General features: G+C 40.0%; 1 protein-coding gene across 1 annotated transcript in view; it reads left to right on the top strand.

Annotated features, from left to right (window-relative positions):
• Nucleotides 1-14,019: 14,019 nt before the first annotated feature.
• otud4 (OTU deubiquitinase 4) overlaps nt 14,020-17,560 on the top strand; it is a 49,267-nt gene continuing 45,726 nt past the window's right edge. The window contains exons 1-4 of the mRNA XM_061710815.1: nt 14,020-14,338; nt 14,446-14,529; nt 16,934-16,984; nt 17,068-17,114. Coding sequence (XP_061566799.1) covers nt 14,228-14,338; nt 14,446-14,529; nt 16,934-16,984; nt 17,068-17,114 — 293 coding nt within the window. The 5' untranslated portion in view covers nt 14,020-14,227. The remainder of the gene's footprint in view (nt 14,339-14,445; nt 14,530-16,933; nt 16,985-17,067; nt 17,115-17,560) is intronic.

The raw sequence follows: 17,560 nt of genomic DNA, 5'->3' as shown, positions 1-17,560 counted from the left end.
AAGTATGGCTTTCCATTAAGGTAAGACCAACAAATAGGTGTGGCTCATTGTGGTACTCATTCCTCATTTATGCAATGGTTTTTATTAGTTATCAAACAAATGTTATTGGCCATCAGCTCCAGTATTTTTGTTTGAATGGTTTGATCATTTCAACTTTATGCACATCAATGCATAATGTTTTGACCAGTGAGATGACCAGAGAGTTATGCACACCTATAGATATCACTCATTTCATTTGACGGGTACTATATACCCCCCTTTGACCATAATGTAGTCAGCAATTGCAGAGTGGTGCTATCTGTATTTCTGCTGGTTGACTCTAGGGGAAGCAGAGCTGTGGAACCAGATGTATGACTCTTTTAAAAAAAAAAAAAAAAAAATTTAATTTTAGCTGATATTTAACTTTAACAGCTCTTATGTGAGCTAAGTTAAATAAATCTGTGAAAAGTCTGTTTGATAAGAACTATGTGAAAAATGAAAGCAATACGGGTGGGAAATAAATGATATCAAGTAACAAATAACTGTGTGCATGGCAATAACTGTATGGCATTCATCTGTGCAGCTGATCTGCTGTTAACAAGGCATATGATTTATAGTCACAGAGCAGCCTACCGGGACAAACTGACACAAGTGTCTGTGTGTGTGTGTGTGTGTCTCTCTAGAGTAAGAGGTGACCAAGGAGTGGAAAATGTTGGCATAGCACGATGCATGTTCACTATTAGAGGCTGTGGAAGGGGAAGTTTCCTGTCAGGAAAGAGTGTGCACAATCAAAGGTGTGTGTGTATGTATATATATATATATATATATATATATATATATATATTTTTATAATATTCAGTAGAATTAATCATGTCAGATGTTGCCTTCCACAGTCATACTTTATCAAATATACTGTACAAATTTGAGGGTAATTTGTTTTCTTTTAACAGAATAGAGCGTTTGTGGCGAGATGTGTGGATGGCTGTTTCAAACGTGCACTACGAGGTTCTTCACAGCCTTGAGGATGAAGGTGTTCTAGATCCTTCTGATAGCATCCACTTGTTTTGTGCCCAGCATGTATTTCTTCCACGTCTGCTGAAGGATCTTGATGTCTTCCGGGTGGGTTGGGATAACCACCCTCTAAGAACAGAGCAAAATATGTCCCCACAACAACTGTGGACATTGGGACTCCTCGAGAATCCTGTTGATGCTCCAGACCTGGCAGAGGTACCAACTAAAAGTATTTTTTTAAGCAAACATGGTACACTGTTATACTTTTGTCCAGTTTTCCTATATCATATAATTACAATGCTCACACCATTTCATTTGAAAGATTTTAGACAAGCGTTGTGCTTAAAACTGCTTTACAACACTGTAAAGGAAGCCCTCAAAACTTGTATCATGAAGAAACCTGGAAGTACAACTGTATTTTTACACTAGTAATTAAAATGTGGGGAAGGATAATTCAATATTAATTTTTTTTAGTATCATCACTTTGTCATTTATAAAAACAGATGTTTCAAAGTGGTCTCCAATCACCAGCATCAAGTAAATGAAAAATAACGGAGCTAATTTTATTCAAATACAAATAGCAGAGAACTTTAAAAAAAATGCTTACTAATATCAAGTTGATGATTAAAATGCAATATATGCGCTGTTTATAATTACATTAAACATGCATTATGTATAAAGTTAGACCTCTGAATAACCTCTTGATAGGTGAACTGTTCAAAAGCTGAATGAGGCTTCTATTTCTTTGACCACATTGTAAAAGCAAAAGAACTGATGACTGTTGATACTTTCATCAGCATAGTATCAGTTCTGTTCACATGTTGATCTACTTAATATCTACTAGTCCTTTTAGTTTTACTGTATGTCCCCTGTTTTCTATGACACATTTTTTTTTTTTTTTTTCATTTTGAAATCTGTTTTTAAATGTAGGAAATTGAGGATGCAGATCTTCATTTCAACACTGCCAGTGAGCCAGATGCGACCAGTTCTGGAGTGATTCTTCCACCTGTTGCAAGTCCCCTATGTGAGCAGGATATGGCAGGCCTTAGTACCACTATTGATGTTACGAGGACATCTGACTCATACGGTCGAGACATTTATTTAGCTGTATTGAACTATGTACTAAATTGTGTATCCTAGATGCAAAAGTTACATGCATTTCAAGGGTTTAATAAATTTAAAATCAAAAAGTTCACAATGAATGTGTTTTTAAATGTGTATTTATTGTGACTGACAACAGTGAAGCCACATGGTAAAACTGTTTCTCAAGAGTTCTGGGTAGCAAAATGTTGTTGAGACAAGGATTCAAGGACAGTAATCAATCTTATGAAATGTTTCAAGATAAGCTTCCAAACTTCAAACACTGTATTACTTTTTATAACTGTTCAACAGTATTGCCATTAAACATAGCACATTTCTCTCTCCAAATATGGCAAGATCTTGGAACGAAGTATTACTAAGAATTGTTTTTTTTTAACCAGAACATAGAGTAGTACAACAGTAGCTGTTCCGCCCTGCGGTGAACTAGTAACGTTCTTAGTCTGACCGTTTTCTGAGACAGACGCGTGCAGCTCCGGTGACTTTAACAGTTACCATGCCAACGGGGCTGGAAAACGCAGCATGAACACAGTTACAAGTTGTCTATATTGTTAAGTTTACTATGATTTGTAGTGTACACTCTTACTTACAGTTCAAGTTTGGATGTTATTTCTTAACGTAGTTTGTCACTTTTATCGTGGCAGCGCACTGTTTTTATTTGTCCACCAGAGGACGCCAGTTAGTCTGTCACAGCCGATTTAGCTGGCTTTATTTATCTGTTTAATAGTTTAATAGTTAAGTAATAGCGTTAGAAAAAGTGATATTAATGTTATTACTGCTTATGTTTGTTGCCATTTTACTATGTAAATATGTTTGTGTGAAAAGCATCCAGATATAACAGACATTATTTGTAGTAATGTTTATCTTTATTTGTTTGCAGTCTTACAAAAAAAAATTACTGATTGAACTGGAGAGAAATACAAGAAATAAAACTGAGGACCAAAAGAGAAGAAATCCTCCAAACAAAATAATTTCTTCAGCCCCTCCTTTTCTTCAGAATGTTGAAAGTTAGCTATCTTTCTAGTTGAACTAGCTGAAACGAACTGTGAGGACAGAATAGTAGCAGTGGGTGCTAAACATTGCTAAATTCTTGGCCTAGATGAAAAGCCTCTGTGAGAACCTTTTTGAATTGGTCATAGGACCTCATATGTCTCACAGGTAGCACAATAGTCTTGGCACATGCTGACACAACAGGGTAACAGACACTGTGATGGCCAAAGTCTGCACTGCAGTCATGGTTGAATTTGATTAGTACGCAGAAGTCCTTCTTTTCTGAGGGAAGAAGTGGGATGTGACCTTGGCCTGTGATCCACTGCAGAAACCTTGCAGGTGTGATGGGATGTGGACCATCTTTGTCTGTCATATGCTCCTGATCTTCATCTATGAAGCAAATAGATTAGAAAAAAAAAAAAAAAAGTGTTATGTGACAGTATGCAGTTCTTGAATTTAAAGAAGTGAATCAGAGAGAGGTACTCTAAGCCACAAAGCAGCTCCTGGTCCTAAAAATAATTCAAATGTGTGATTTCATGAGGTTTGGAGATAATTGACTATCTCAGCCAAGCACAATGGTTTTTAAATTGCATGATGTGTTTTATTATTAGCAATACGCCTTTCTACGTAGACTGGAGACAGATTTTTCTTTGTTAAAATTTTAATTAAGAACTAGAAGTTTATTTTTACAGTATGTATCATCTATATGCAGTTGTGTAATGTAATAAAGTACATTTACTCAAGTAGAGGTACTTACATTTGACAGCTTTAGTTACTTTGCAAATTTAATAAATCAGCTAATTATATTTGTATAGGTTAAGCTTCCCAGCAGTATATAAAGTAATTAAAATTAGCTCCACCTTTCCCAGCTGCAACACTAAAGTGATGAACACATTAATGCATCAATAATTATCGTCCAATAACATGATATGAGCCATTCTGCACAATGACTACTTTTACTTTTGCTACTTTAAGTATATTTTGATGCTAATAATTTTGTACTTTGACTTAAAATTTTGAGTGCAGGACTTTTTACTTGTAACAAAGCATTTTTACACTGTGGTATTGCTACTTTAGTCAAAGATCTGAATATGTCTTCCATCACTGTCTAAATGTATGCTTATTGTGATTATGGCCTTGCTCAGCCCAAAAAAGCTGAGAGATGCTGGACTATCATTTTAAAAGACAAAGTATCCTGGCAAATAATACCTTTACAATTACAATCATCAAGATTTTTTCAAGGAGAATAAAAGTTTAACCTGTTCAATACCAGTATAACTACAGGTGGTAGCTGGTTATTTTTAAAGACTACAAGCAGTCATAAACTTAAATCTTTCGTCACGAAAACACTCTATGTCAGCATCTGAATTTATGAAATGCAGGAAATCAAAAACTATTTTTACCTTCAACTTCATAAAGAAAGTCCTGAACAAAGTTTATCATCTCTAGCTCAACCTGATGCCTGGTCGTCCCTTTGTCACTTAGTTGAGGAAGAATGGATGCCATGACAAACTCTGCATTGACCTGATGAGATAAAATCAAGATGTAAATTATGTCACCCTTTATTTATGAAAGTTCATAGCAAGTAAGTGTGTCTTGTTCATAATAATAAACGGTCACTCTTGTTTTGCTCACTTTTACATCTTCCCCGGGAACAAACAAGGGCTGGCAGATATCTGGGTACTGCCTGATCAGTGAGAGAAGGTCATACAGCCGCAGGCCTTCCCTTAGTTGTTCCAACATAGGCTGCAACCTCAGCACTGCGTGGAGTATGATGGCACTACAATAGTGGAAAAGAGAAAAATTCCTACAAAACCTTACTCATGCATTATATTTTCCTATACAAACAGAAATACGTGTTCTAGCATACCGAATAATGGACTCCTTGTTTTGAACGGAGATGGCTCCAGTATATCCGCAATTTAAGATTTCGTCAGATAGGCCTCCAATTGAATGCTCAGTCGACAACTTAACCTGACAATTGGAAAAAAAACAGGAAGAACATCTTTGCAATATTCCATGTAAACATAACATCATTTGACAAGGAATGCTTTTTTTCATTAACTCAGCATTTCCATCATATAGGGTCATACCTGCTCTATTAATTCTCGCAACTGGACATCTGCCACTGCATCAATGTTAATATCTGTCGGGTTTATCTGCCCAGTGCAGAGGTAACCGTAAGTCCATGGGCTGAAAAAGGCAGGAGCCGGGCCACCTTGAGCCAAACTAACAGCCAGAATCTCTCCAACAGTCCTATTTACACAAATTGAGCATTAATGTATTACATATGTTAGAAAACATTTACCAAAAAGGAACAATTTGTCCTTACTTGCATAAAAATAAACACACCTGTAGAGGCCACTGTCAAAGTCAGTCAGAGAGTATCGTGGGCTCTTCTGATGCTGTGGTCCCTCAAAGAAACGACCCTCAATTCCTGCCACCATTTCTATACACAAAATAGTTTTGCACATACACAAAACAATAATATGTATATTTTTGTTTTGTTTTGTCTAACCATATTTCTATGTAGCCATCCAGATAGTTTTAGTTGGGGTTATCTTATTTGGTTGTCTTAGACTGCCACTACTCTAAATGAATGGGGTTATATTACATTTTTTTTAAGAAGGCCTACATTATAGAAATAGTACAACGATTAACAGCATAACACACAACTCAAGACAGATGTCCTTCGATAAGTGGATATATTAATGATAAAAGTGTAAATTTTCTTCATAAATCTTGGGTTGGCTGCCCTTTTAACCAAAGTACAGGACATCATTCAAAAAACTGTTTATATGAACTCTGTTTTTCACCCACTTTATATTTATAAGGGGCTTAAGAGTCAACATGAGAATGTAAATATATTTGTTTTTGTTTTACCTGTGAGAAATTCTTTTCGGAGAGCACCTGTGTCCACTCCTGCCTCCCCAAAGAAGGTCACTTTCAGAGTAGAAGTGGGTGATTTTTTCTTTTGACGTTGCCACTGCAGAAGGCCTCTCTCCAAAATGTTCGTTCTTGAGATTTGGATTGTGAACTCTTTCTCAACATCAATTCTTTGACAAATGGTATCCAATACATCATCAACACTGCCAAACAAAACTCAAAATTAACGGATGAAAACTACTAATGTTGACTACAAAAGCTCTGTAGAGATCCTTATAGAATGAAAGAGTACTTACCTTTTGAGCTGCTCCTCCACATTGTCCTGGATCATGGCAGATGTCTCGGGCATCTCAAGATCTTCCTTTCTAAAAAGTAAAACGGAGACATGTTTTGGTACTAATATAAAAAAATAAGTACTATAAGTAACATATACATTTAAAATTAACATAAACCATCTCAAATACCTTTCTCCACATGCGCTAGCATGGAACTCCAAGAACTGAGGTGTGAAGTTCACGAAGCAGATAGGACACGGAACCTTCTGATGGAGATAAAACAGTTTGAATATTAACAACTGTCCCATTAAAAAAATGTAGGCATTTCACAGTGCATACAATAACATTAAGTACTGTACCTCTTCAACAGATGTCTCTGTCACAGTGCACAGGAGGAGCTGTCACAGACACTATCTGGACCTCTGGACATGTCTAAAATATTACAAATGACCCACACATATTCTGCAATAACTCAATGAACAACAATCAAAATCTAAAATAAATTGTACTAGCACAATGCAACATCACATATATGTCATAGCCGCATTTACCTCAATATTCCCTGCTGCCGACTCCATGCACTCCTGGACATGAAGGGCCAAAATCTGCAATGGAAAATTAACTTTGCAAGTTTGGCATTGTGCCTTTGGCATACTTTGAAACTCGATGGAATCTGGAGGTAACGGAGTCATGTCAAATGCATGTTGTAAAGGGACAATATAGAGGGTGCTTTTCCCTGTCCCCGTGACACTGCGGATCAGGGTCCCAGTGTAGCCATCTGAATCAGGAGGAATCATCGTCAGTCTCCTTTTACCCTGACCACCTGTAAATGCAACATTGTTTAGACAATTTCAGTTGTGTTTGTTTGGGCAAGTTATTTGAAAAGCAGTGCATTACAATGGATGTTATATTACAAGTTTTCTACACCTGTAGCCTTGTACAGTAGCCATCCTCCTGTCACCTCCTGCATCTTGGGATACTCATGTTTTAGGAGTGTGAAGAACTAAGGAAACAGTAACATAGGTGATGGTGGACTAGGTGATGTCTACATGTTTAAAGAAAAGACTAATACAAAGATAAAGTGGGATGCTTCAAATATAAACACTTAGGTGCAATTTGTAACTAATGTGTTTTCCTTTATGCAATACCTCTTCATGGCTCACATCCTTGGACAAGTTCAGATAGCGTTTTCCAAGTCCGGCCTGAGCAAGTTCAAATTCTTCAGGGGAGGTTGGGGTCATCTCTGAATCGATATTCAAAAGGTACACATAGAAGCTAAAAGGCCTCCAGGCTTTTCTAGGTCCTGTGCCACATGTGTTCAGACCCTGATTCTTTCTTTTTCCAATTTGGCTTTTCCTCGTAAAAAACCCAGGGAAAGATCTGCATAATTAAAAAAAAATCCTATATTTGTTTAAAACATGATATTAAATATACATATTAAACATAAACAGTCAAATTACATTTAAATGAACATGAAAATAAAACTCCATAAAATATATAACCTGGCCATCTCCTGTTCAACAGAAGACCCCTGCTCCTGCTTCCTTTCTGGTACTTGCTGTCCCTGAGTCAGGTTCTGTGTGAGCACATTTATGAGGCTCTGTGCAGCAGCAGCCACTGTCGAGTTATGGTCGACATTCTGGCAAACAAACACAGATATTAATAACAAAGACAATACACATTAGAGACAAATACCTGAGCTGTATAATGTCTAATGTATAAAACTCATAACCACTAGCTAATAACATAAGGCTAGTTAATGCTAGCTGTAACTGTCTGTGAGACAGTTCGTTGTATAGAATTCATTTTATAACATTTTACATGATATAAAAAACACAAATATATCCAAGTTCATAAAGTGTTTAAATTGATTAATAAGAGAGTTTAGGATATATTATTTTGAAAGGGTGTGTGGTCACTTCCCCTGGTCTGTCGTGAGGGTCAACTGAGGGATTGGGGGTCAATAGAAAAACGCGGGACCACAGACAATGGAGGCAGGAAGGCGCGACACAGGATGAGAATAATTACACTGCGCTCAAGAGGCGCAAACGTTTTCACGGTGTTCTATGATTTTGCGGAGGAAAAGGAGAATAAAAGAACGAAAATCATGACATCAATTTGAATCGTGGCCTTTGTTGAACCGGTGTAGCTACACTAGCCCTATGCTTAATCTCCAGCTTTCAGAATCAGAAAAAGCTTTATTGCCAAGTGTGACATAAGTCAGACAAGAGAACTTGTTCAAACCGATGGCACCATTAATACGGATGCCATATATATATATATATATATATATATATATATATATATATATATATATATATATATATATATATATATATAATATATTATAACTTACATCATTATAATTTTTAAGATATTTCCCCAGAGCATCTATTGAAAAAGTAACATTTCTTACCTGAGTGCTGGGGCCCGCGGCTTGTCCTGGCGGAACGGACGACATCGCAAACAATACTGAAATAGTATCGTAGTATGTGGAAGCAGAGATCTTGTAGAAATTATACACTGTATACTGTATTTAAACTGTATAAAATGTATAACCCATTAATAAAATCGGTATAACTGAGGTGTAAGTTCTTCTTCTTCTTCTCTGTTTTATTGACGGATCACAAACAACTTTAAAGTTCATACCGCCACCTACTGTACAAGAGTGTGTAAAATCATTTCATTTAGCCTGTTTTAAATTCTATTTATCAGCCTAGTGTCTTTTAAGCAGAGGTGGACAGAGTACTCGACCCCAGTACTTGAGTAAGAGTACAAAAACTGGTCAAAATTTACTCCGTTACAAGTAAAAGTAGCTCAGTCAAAATATTACTCGAGTAAGAGTAGAAAAGTACTTGCTTTTAAAGGTACTTAAGTATCCAAAAGTAAATGCTTTTAAATTAACTTTAAGTAAAAGTAAGAGTAAGAGTAAATTTCTTATTTTCCACAACAGTAAATTACTATATTTTTTCTAAATTAATTTAAGGATCTTTTAACTCTTGTTTCTGAGAATTTGATGTTGGGTTGTTGAAGCAGAGAGGTAGTTCTGCTTCGGCAGACACAATAAACATTTGAAAATAAATGTCTGTGGTTTGTCTGTGTCCTCGTTTTTTACTCTGTCGAACACAAACATTGAGTTAAGATACGGCCAAGGATTTTGTGAAAGTCCCTGCTCCGAGTCCGGCTCATTATCAGACTCAGACGACTCAGCGGGTTGTCTTTCTTCTCCTGATGCAGGCGTAGCCATTGTTGCGGCTCTGTCTTGACTTGTTGCGGCTCTGTCTTGACAAACGCAGGCTACTTTGGCGGTATCGTTTTGAGGAGGCTTGACGTATTTCCGCTTTACGTACATCCCAGTGGAGAGCGTGCACTGTGATAGGTCTCCTCCTTTGACAAAAACAGCTTGTGTCCAATAGGATTTTAGGGAAGAAGAAAAAAGAGCAGACCTGAAAGTAACGAGTACTTTTCAGCCTTCCTAGAAATTTACTTGAGTAAAAGTACAAATATTTGTCTTGGAAATGTATTCAAGTAAGAGTAATAAGTACCAAAGAAATCTAATACTCAAGTAAAGTACAAATCCTCTGGATATGTACTTAAGTACAGTACTCAAGTAAATTTACTCCGTTACTGTCCACCATTGCTTTTAAGAAATGAATTAGTGCCTTTCTGGTGATTCCAACCCCCTCTCCCTCTGTTCCCAGTATCTCCCTTTAATTCCACTCTGGTTCTGCCTCTCTGACTTTTTCCTGTAGCCTTTCTCTTTCTATTTCATCTGTTGCAATACATTAGAATATGTTCACTGTTTTCTTTTACTCCACAGTTCTCACATTTATCACTGCCCCTTTTTCCCATAACATACAAAGTGCCATTTAATCCTGTGTGGTCTAGTCTGAGTCTTGTTATGACTATTTCCTCCCTTATGTTCCTTTCTGTATAATTCTTTGTTATGACAGACTTCTGTATTTTGTGATATCCCTGTCCTTTCTTATCTTCCTCCCACCTTTTCTGCCATTTCCATTCCTTTCTTCTTTATTACTGCTTTACCTTCTCCTTTTCCTAGTGGAACTGGTATTGTTATTTCCTTTTGCAGTGCCATTTTTGCTAATTTATCAGCACCCTCATTCCCTGTTACTTCCTCATGTGCTGGTACCCAACAGAACTGTACGTCTATGCCACATCTGTGTATTCTTAGTAAACTATGATAAATATCTATGAGTAAGTCTTCTCTGCACGTTTTTGTTGATTGTATACTTTCCAATACAGCTATTGAGTCTGTGCATACCACCACCTTATCAGGACTAACCTCTTCCACCCATTGTAACCCAATAAAGACTGCCACCATTTCTGCTGTGTATACTGATAGTTGATTAAATAATCTTTTGGAGATATTTACATCGAACTCAGGGATATACACACCTATTCCCACATGACCCTTTTGATTTTTTGACCCATCTGTGCATATTTTCAGGTAGTTGTAATAACTATTTCTCAAGTATACACTCGCTTTGACTACTACTTCATTCATTCTCTATTCTTTTTTCTGTTCCAGTAGGTTCATGTCTATCTTTGCTTCTGGGAAGAGCCAAGGGGGTATATTACTCATCGGTGTGTACTTAGTGAACTCTAATATCTCCATTCCATATTCCATATTCTCAGTATTTCATACCTTGACCACCCAAACCCATGTCTCTGGAATTTAGAATATTCCCAACAGTCCTTTATTGTCATTGACTACGTTTACATGCACTCAATAACCCTTTTAAAACCCGAATATTGGCAATAACCTGAATTTTGACTGCATGTAAACGTAGTCATTGTTGCAAGGTTTTCTTCCCCACTCCCTTTTAATCTTACCCAGTATGTAAGTGTCAGTAGAAGTCCACTATCTCTCCTGCTTCTACTAATATTGTGTTAGTGGGGGTTGACCTAATAGCTCCTATGCATATTCTCAATGCTCTATACTGCAGTCTGTCTACTTTTTGTAATGATGTATTTGCTGCTGCTCCATATACTATACAACCATAGTCTATTGTTGACCTCATAATTGCCTGTATATGTCAATTAATGAATTTTTATCTGCCCCCCAGTCACAGCCTGCCACAGCCCGTAGTAGATTTATAACCTTTTTGCACTTAGTTTCCAAATGTTCAATGTGTGCTTTCCATGTATATTTGTGATCTAGCCATAGACCCAGGTATTTAAACTCATTCACCCTCTCCATCGGCTGACCATATAGTGTTAGCTTCTCAATGTCAATCTTGCGCTTATTTGTAAAAATCATGTAACATGACTTGCTTGTTGACACATTTTTTCCCCTTATCCATATGGCCCATCATCTGCGTACAGCGCTGATTTGATGCATTCATCTAAATTTGTAAAGATGTCATTGATCATTACATTGAACAATACAGGAAGTATGTGGAAGTGGGAAATGTCAAACTTTAAAGTGTGGCTGTTGAACTGTACAGTCTGGCATAGTTTATTGCTTTTATACTGCGATTGGTGCCAAGTACAGTCTAAAACAGCCTTTCAAACAGAAATGTGTCACTAATATCAGTTTTTTCCACTGCCAATCACGTGAATATGGTGAATATACAGTGTTGAATCATACTTCTACTGATAACTTCTGCAACCTACGATTCCTGAAGGCAACATGACTGAGTACCGTCCCCCGCCTTCTCTGTTCTGCTGTCACTCATGATGCCACGCCCCTCTCAGTTGATGCCACGCCCCCCACGCCAGATCCGGGCCAAAAGTCTGAACCTGAAAAAAAAATTTGTAACTGAAAAAAAAAGAAGTGAAACTGAAAAAAAAAGATGTGAAACTGAAAAAAAAAGACGTGAAACTGAAAAAAAAAGATTTGAAACTGAAAAAAAGATTTGTAACTGAAATAAAAAGATTTGAAACTGAAAAAAAGATCTGATACTGAAAAAAATAAAACTGAAACTGTAAAAAAAAATTTTCAGGTTCAAATTTTATTTTCAAATTAGCAAAACTTTTGGCCCTGATTTGGCTCCATACCTTCACAGTAACGCGCAAAAGTTAGGGTTAGGGAAGAAAACGAGGGCGAGGGGTTCAATTGGGATGCAGCCTAAGATGCTCACTGAATCTGTGCTCAATAACATTTGATTTTAGTTCACAGTCAGCATACTTACATGTCATTACCAATACAATAGTGATTTTCATCACAAGTATTTACAATTGTAAGGACGCTTTCAGGACTGCAAGAGTAAAATGTACAGATTCCTTCATCCGTTTCCTCATCACCAGGGCTGACAACAGAACCTGAGGAGAAAAGGGATGTTTGCATTAATTTAAAAAAGCTCTCCGGATGAAAACACAAACTAACCAACAATATTAAATATCTGACTCACAGAACCTTAAATGTTATTTTGAGCCAACATTTACCAACCTGAATCAGTTCTGCATCCAACGATTTCAACGCACCAAATTTTACCCATGATAGTCCTATGATATCCCACTGAATCTTTTGTTTCTTTGATATAAACAGACAATGACTAAATGGGAACAAACACAATCAATTAATCACAATCATGAAGCTGAATCAACAGTCTTGAGACAAATGAAGATGAGAAGAGACAAAAGTTTAAAGGGGACCTATTATGAAAAACACGTTTTTTCTTGTTTTATATAAAGTGGTCTCCCACTTCATAAATCTCTTCAAAGATTTTAAAAAGGCATTTGACAGAGTCTGGCATGAGGCCCTCTGGTCAACCATGAGGAAGTATAATATCAACAGTAACTTAAAGGGAAAGTTCGGTTTTTTACAACCTGGACCTTATTTCTGGCATTTTTTATGGTCGTATACTCACCCAGGCAAGTTTGGTGTCATTTGGTGTCCTTTGGAAGATACTAGGGTTTTTTGCGAGCCGCTTCTCCATATAACGGTAGCGCATGGGGGCACCGCGGGACACAGACGATGCAGCGTCTAAATAACACATGATTGCCGCGAAACTTGTTCATTTCTTTTATGAATCACTAGATCTGCTTCCAGGACCTGTTGTCTACATCCGGAGCTGTGTGTGTAACAAATAAATCAGTTTGTAAACAAGACCTCTGAACTCATGACGTCATCTCCGTGCGCGCACTCTGTCCTCCGTTCCGTGAGCTCTTCAGCCGTATACTCCGGCTCAAAACGGTAAGGACGTCCATCATATTCAAAGTCGTCGTCCACAACCTCAGAATTTGACAAATATTCAGACATGTTTCAAATAACTAACAGTAAACTACCAGTAGCGAACTCCAGCTGTACACAGAGCTGTGTCTGGGATCCGCACACAGAGATGACGTCATGAGTTCAGAGGTCTTGTTTACAAACGGATTTATTTGTTACACAGACAGACCCGGATGTAGACAACAGGTCCTGGAAGATGCACAGAAGCAGATCTAGTGATTCATAAAATAAATGAACGAGTTTCGCGGCAATCATGTGTTATTTAGACGCTGCATCGTCTGTGTCCCGCTGTGCCCCCATGCGCTACCGTTATATGGAGAAGCGGCTCGCAAAAAAAACCCTAATATCTTCCGAAGGACTCCAAATGACACCAAACTTGCCTGGGTGAGTATACGACCATAAAAAATGCCAGAAATAAGGTCCAGGTTGTAAAAAACGGAACTTTCCCTTTAAGTACAGTACTCAAGTAAATTTACTCCGTTACTGTCCACCACTGATAATATTGAATTTCAAAAAAAATTCTTGAAAGCCTTTACGCTTATGAGGGCTTTTATTTTCTCAACCAACCGGAAGTGACAGGGGGCGTGTCGTTAGCGCCGCGGCGGCTAAAAAACTGCGAGCTAAAGTTTCACTTTCTGCCGGTCGGAGACTTCCAGAGAAACGAAAGGTGCGAGGCGGGTTGCAGCCGCGCCCCGTCCAGGGTCGCAGATGACAGTTTTCCTAGCAAATCCTGCCGCTTTTTAGCGCTTGTTTCCCCCAGTTTGTGACAGAGAGCTGCGGCTAAGCGGCTAGCATGGAGGAAAACGTGGAGAAACCGATGGACGACTACCTGAAAACCATCGGTCTGCACCGGAAAAAGGTCGCCAAAGACGGATCGTGTCTGTTCCGAGCTGTGGCCGAGCAGGTAAAAGTGGAAATGTATCCAGAAAGGTTAAAAAAGGTTGATTGTGTAAAGTTTTTTTTTCTCCTTCCTGGTTTGTTATGCAAATGTCGACCTTTGACCCCGTCCAGGTGCTGCACTGCCAGAGTCTGCACACCCAGGTCCGAGCCAGGTGTGTGGACTTTCTGAAGCAGAACAGAGACAGTTACGAGGCGGTAGGTACAAACTATAAATAAATATGAAATATAAATAAAACCTTTTAACCTGGTCACCTGTCTGCGTCTGCAAATCTGCACCTCACCCATCTACATCTGTAACTCACCTGTCTGCGTCTGCACCAGGGCTGGGCGATATATTGAGATTTTAATATATATTGATTAGGGCTGGGGATCGATTCAAATGTCAGCAATCGATTCGATTCCGATTCTTAAGATTCAGAATCCATTATCAAGATTTGATTCGATTCCGATATTGATTTGGGTTAGTGTTATTAAAACTTTTTTGAGCTGTTGCATGAATTATATGACTGTAGTTCTGCAACATATTAATAGTAGTATTATATTGAGATTCAACAGCAAGTATTGCAGCTAATGATGCTGTAAGGACCAATCACCTCCCAGAATGCTGATAGAACTGAAACAGAAACATCATGTGAGTCAGAATTATCAAACAGATCCAGGGAGGAAACAGAGACGGATGAAATCGGTTTTATTTGAATTTGGTTTTTAACATTTATGCAAATGTAACCCCAAGACAGTATATAAAGCAAAGAAATATAGACAATTTATGCAATTATAACTGAAAACTTTAATGTTTTCACACCTTTAAACATATTTAAAGGCAAAAACATGGCACCAGTTATTCTCGTGTCCAACAAAACATTCCTTTTTTGGGCATAAACAAAAAAGTTGTAGTTGTAATGATGAAAAAAAAACAACCCAAAAAACAATTTTTTTTTTTTTTTAAATCGATCTTTAGACATATGAATCGATTTTTAGGAATTAATATGAGAATCGGTTTAAAATCGGAGAGTCGATCTTTTCAACACAGGCCTAATATCGATATATTTTCAAACGCGATATAGTACGAGACGATATCGTTTATATCGATATAGCTTATTTTGTGACAAATTGACTGTACATCAACTCTGACTCCTCTCGCTGTCAGAAAACCTTGTGTGCTGAAACCTGACAGTAGACAGGTTAGTTTTCCTGGCACAAAATCTGTAAAATGTACAATAGTTGACTTGTAATTATTTGAGATCTGCTCAAAGAGATGCCATATCTGTTTACTAGGGATGGGCGGTATGGACTAAAAAACGTATCACGATAATTTCTGGCATTTATCCCGATAACAATAAAAATTACGATAAAAAAATACCAGTTAAACTCCTTTCTTTCTTTCTTTCTTTCTTGCTCCTTTCTTTCTTTCTTTCTTTCTTTCTTTCTGGCTCATTTCCTTCCTTCCTTCCTTCACGTACATTGTGCGTCGATTTAACGCAGAACCATAAATCAGCTTTACACAAAAACGTCATCAACGGGAATTTATCATTTTTACCATGAGATGACAAATTCTTACCGTGGGGAATTTTTATGACGGTAAATCGTGAACAGTAAAATATCGCCCATTCCTAGTGTGCACCTCACCTGTCTGCGTCTGCACCTCACCTGTCTGCGTCTGCGCCTCACCTGTCTGCGTCTGCGCCTCACCCGTCTGCGTCTGCGCCTCACCCGTCTGCGTCTGCGCCTCACCCGTCTGCGTCTGCGCCTCACCCGTCTGCGTCTGCGCCTCACCCGTCTGCGTCTGCGCCTCACCCGTCTGCGTCTGCGCCTCACCCGTCTGCGTCTGCGCCTCACCCGTCTGCGTCTGCGCCTCACCCGTCTGCGTCTGCGCCTCACCCGTCTGCACCTCACCCGTCTGCGTCTGCACCTCACCCGTCTACTCTGCACCTCACCCGTCTGCACCTCACCCGTCTGCGTCTGCACCTCACCCGTCTGCGTCTGCACCTCACCTGTCTGCGCCTCACCCGTCTACTCTGCACCTCACCCGTCTGCACCTCACCCGTCTGCGTCTGCACCTCACCCGTCTGCGTCTGCACCTCACCTGTCTGCGTCTGCGCCTCACCCGTCTACTCTGCACCTCACCCGTCTGCACCTCACCCGTCTGCGTCTGCACCTCACCCGTCTGCGTCTGCGCCTCACCTGTCTGCGTCTGCGCCTCACCCGTCTACTCTGCACCTCACCCGTCTGCACCTCACCCGTCTGCGTCTTCACCTCACCCGTCTGCGTCTTCACCTCACCCGTCTGCGTCTTCACCTCACCCGTCTGCGTCTTCACCTCACCCGCCTGCGTCTGCACCTCACCCGTCTGCGTCTGCACCTCACCCGTCTGCACCTCACCCGTCTGCGTCTGCACCTCACCCGTCTGCGTCTGCACCTCACCCGTCTGCACCTCACCCGTCTGCGTCTGCACCTCACCCGTCTGCGTCTGCACCTCACCCGTCTGCGTCTTCGCCTCACCCGTCTGCGTCTTCACCTCACCCGTCTGCGTCTGCACCTCACCCGTCTGCACCTCACCCGTCTGCGTCTGCACCTCACTGATCTAGTTCTGTCTGTTGCAGTTTATTGAAGGAGACTTCGAGGAGTACCTGTCCAAGCTCCGGGACCCGCAGGTAAACGCACGTGTTGTCGTGTTTTAGATAAAAGGTGCGGGAACTGGTCGGTGGTTTAACTAACGGTTCTCTGGTTCCTGCAGCAGTGGGTGGGGGAGGTGGAGATCAACGCGCTGGCCGTCATGTACAGGTAGGTGAGCGGATCAAACGTAGGTAAACACCTCCAGGTCTCCGGCGTTTCCATGGCGACGGCTTCAGACGTGGGAGCCACCTGACGTACACCTGGGGGGGGCGTGGCCTAGGGAGTGACTCTGGGGAGACTCGGTGGGGACTAGGGGGAGACTCGGTGGGGACTCGGTGGGGACTAGGGGGAGACTCGGTGGGGACTAGGAGGAGACTCGGTGGGGACTAGGGGGAGACTCGGTGGGGACTCGGTGGTGACTAGGGGGAGACTCGGTGGGGACTAGGGGAGACTCGGTGGGGACTAGGGGGAGACTCGGTGGGGACTAGGGGGAGACTCGGTGGGACTAGGGAGAGACTCGGTGGGGACTAGGGGGAGACTCGGTGGGGACTCGGTGGGGACTAGGGGGAGACTCGGTGGGGACTAGGGGGAGACTCGGTGGGGACTAGGGGGAG

The sequence above is a fragment of the Cololabis saira genome, chromosome 20 (assembly GCF_033807715.1).
Source record: "Cololabis saira isolate AMF1-May2022 chromosome 20, fColSai1.1, whole genome shotgun sequence".
In the NCBI taxonomy this organism is placed as follows: domain Eukaryota; kingdom Metazoa; phylum Chordata; class Actinopteri; order Beloniformes; family Belonidae; genus Cololabis; species Cololabis saira.
Note: the sequence above shows the minus strand (reverse complement) of the source record. Positions and strands in the feature narration are given on the sequence as shown.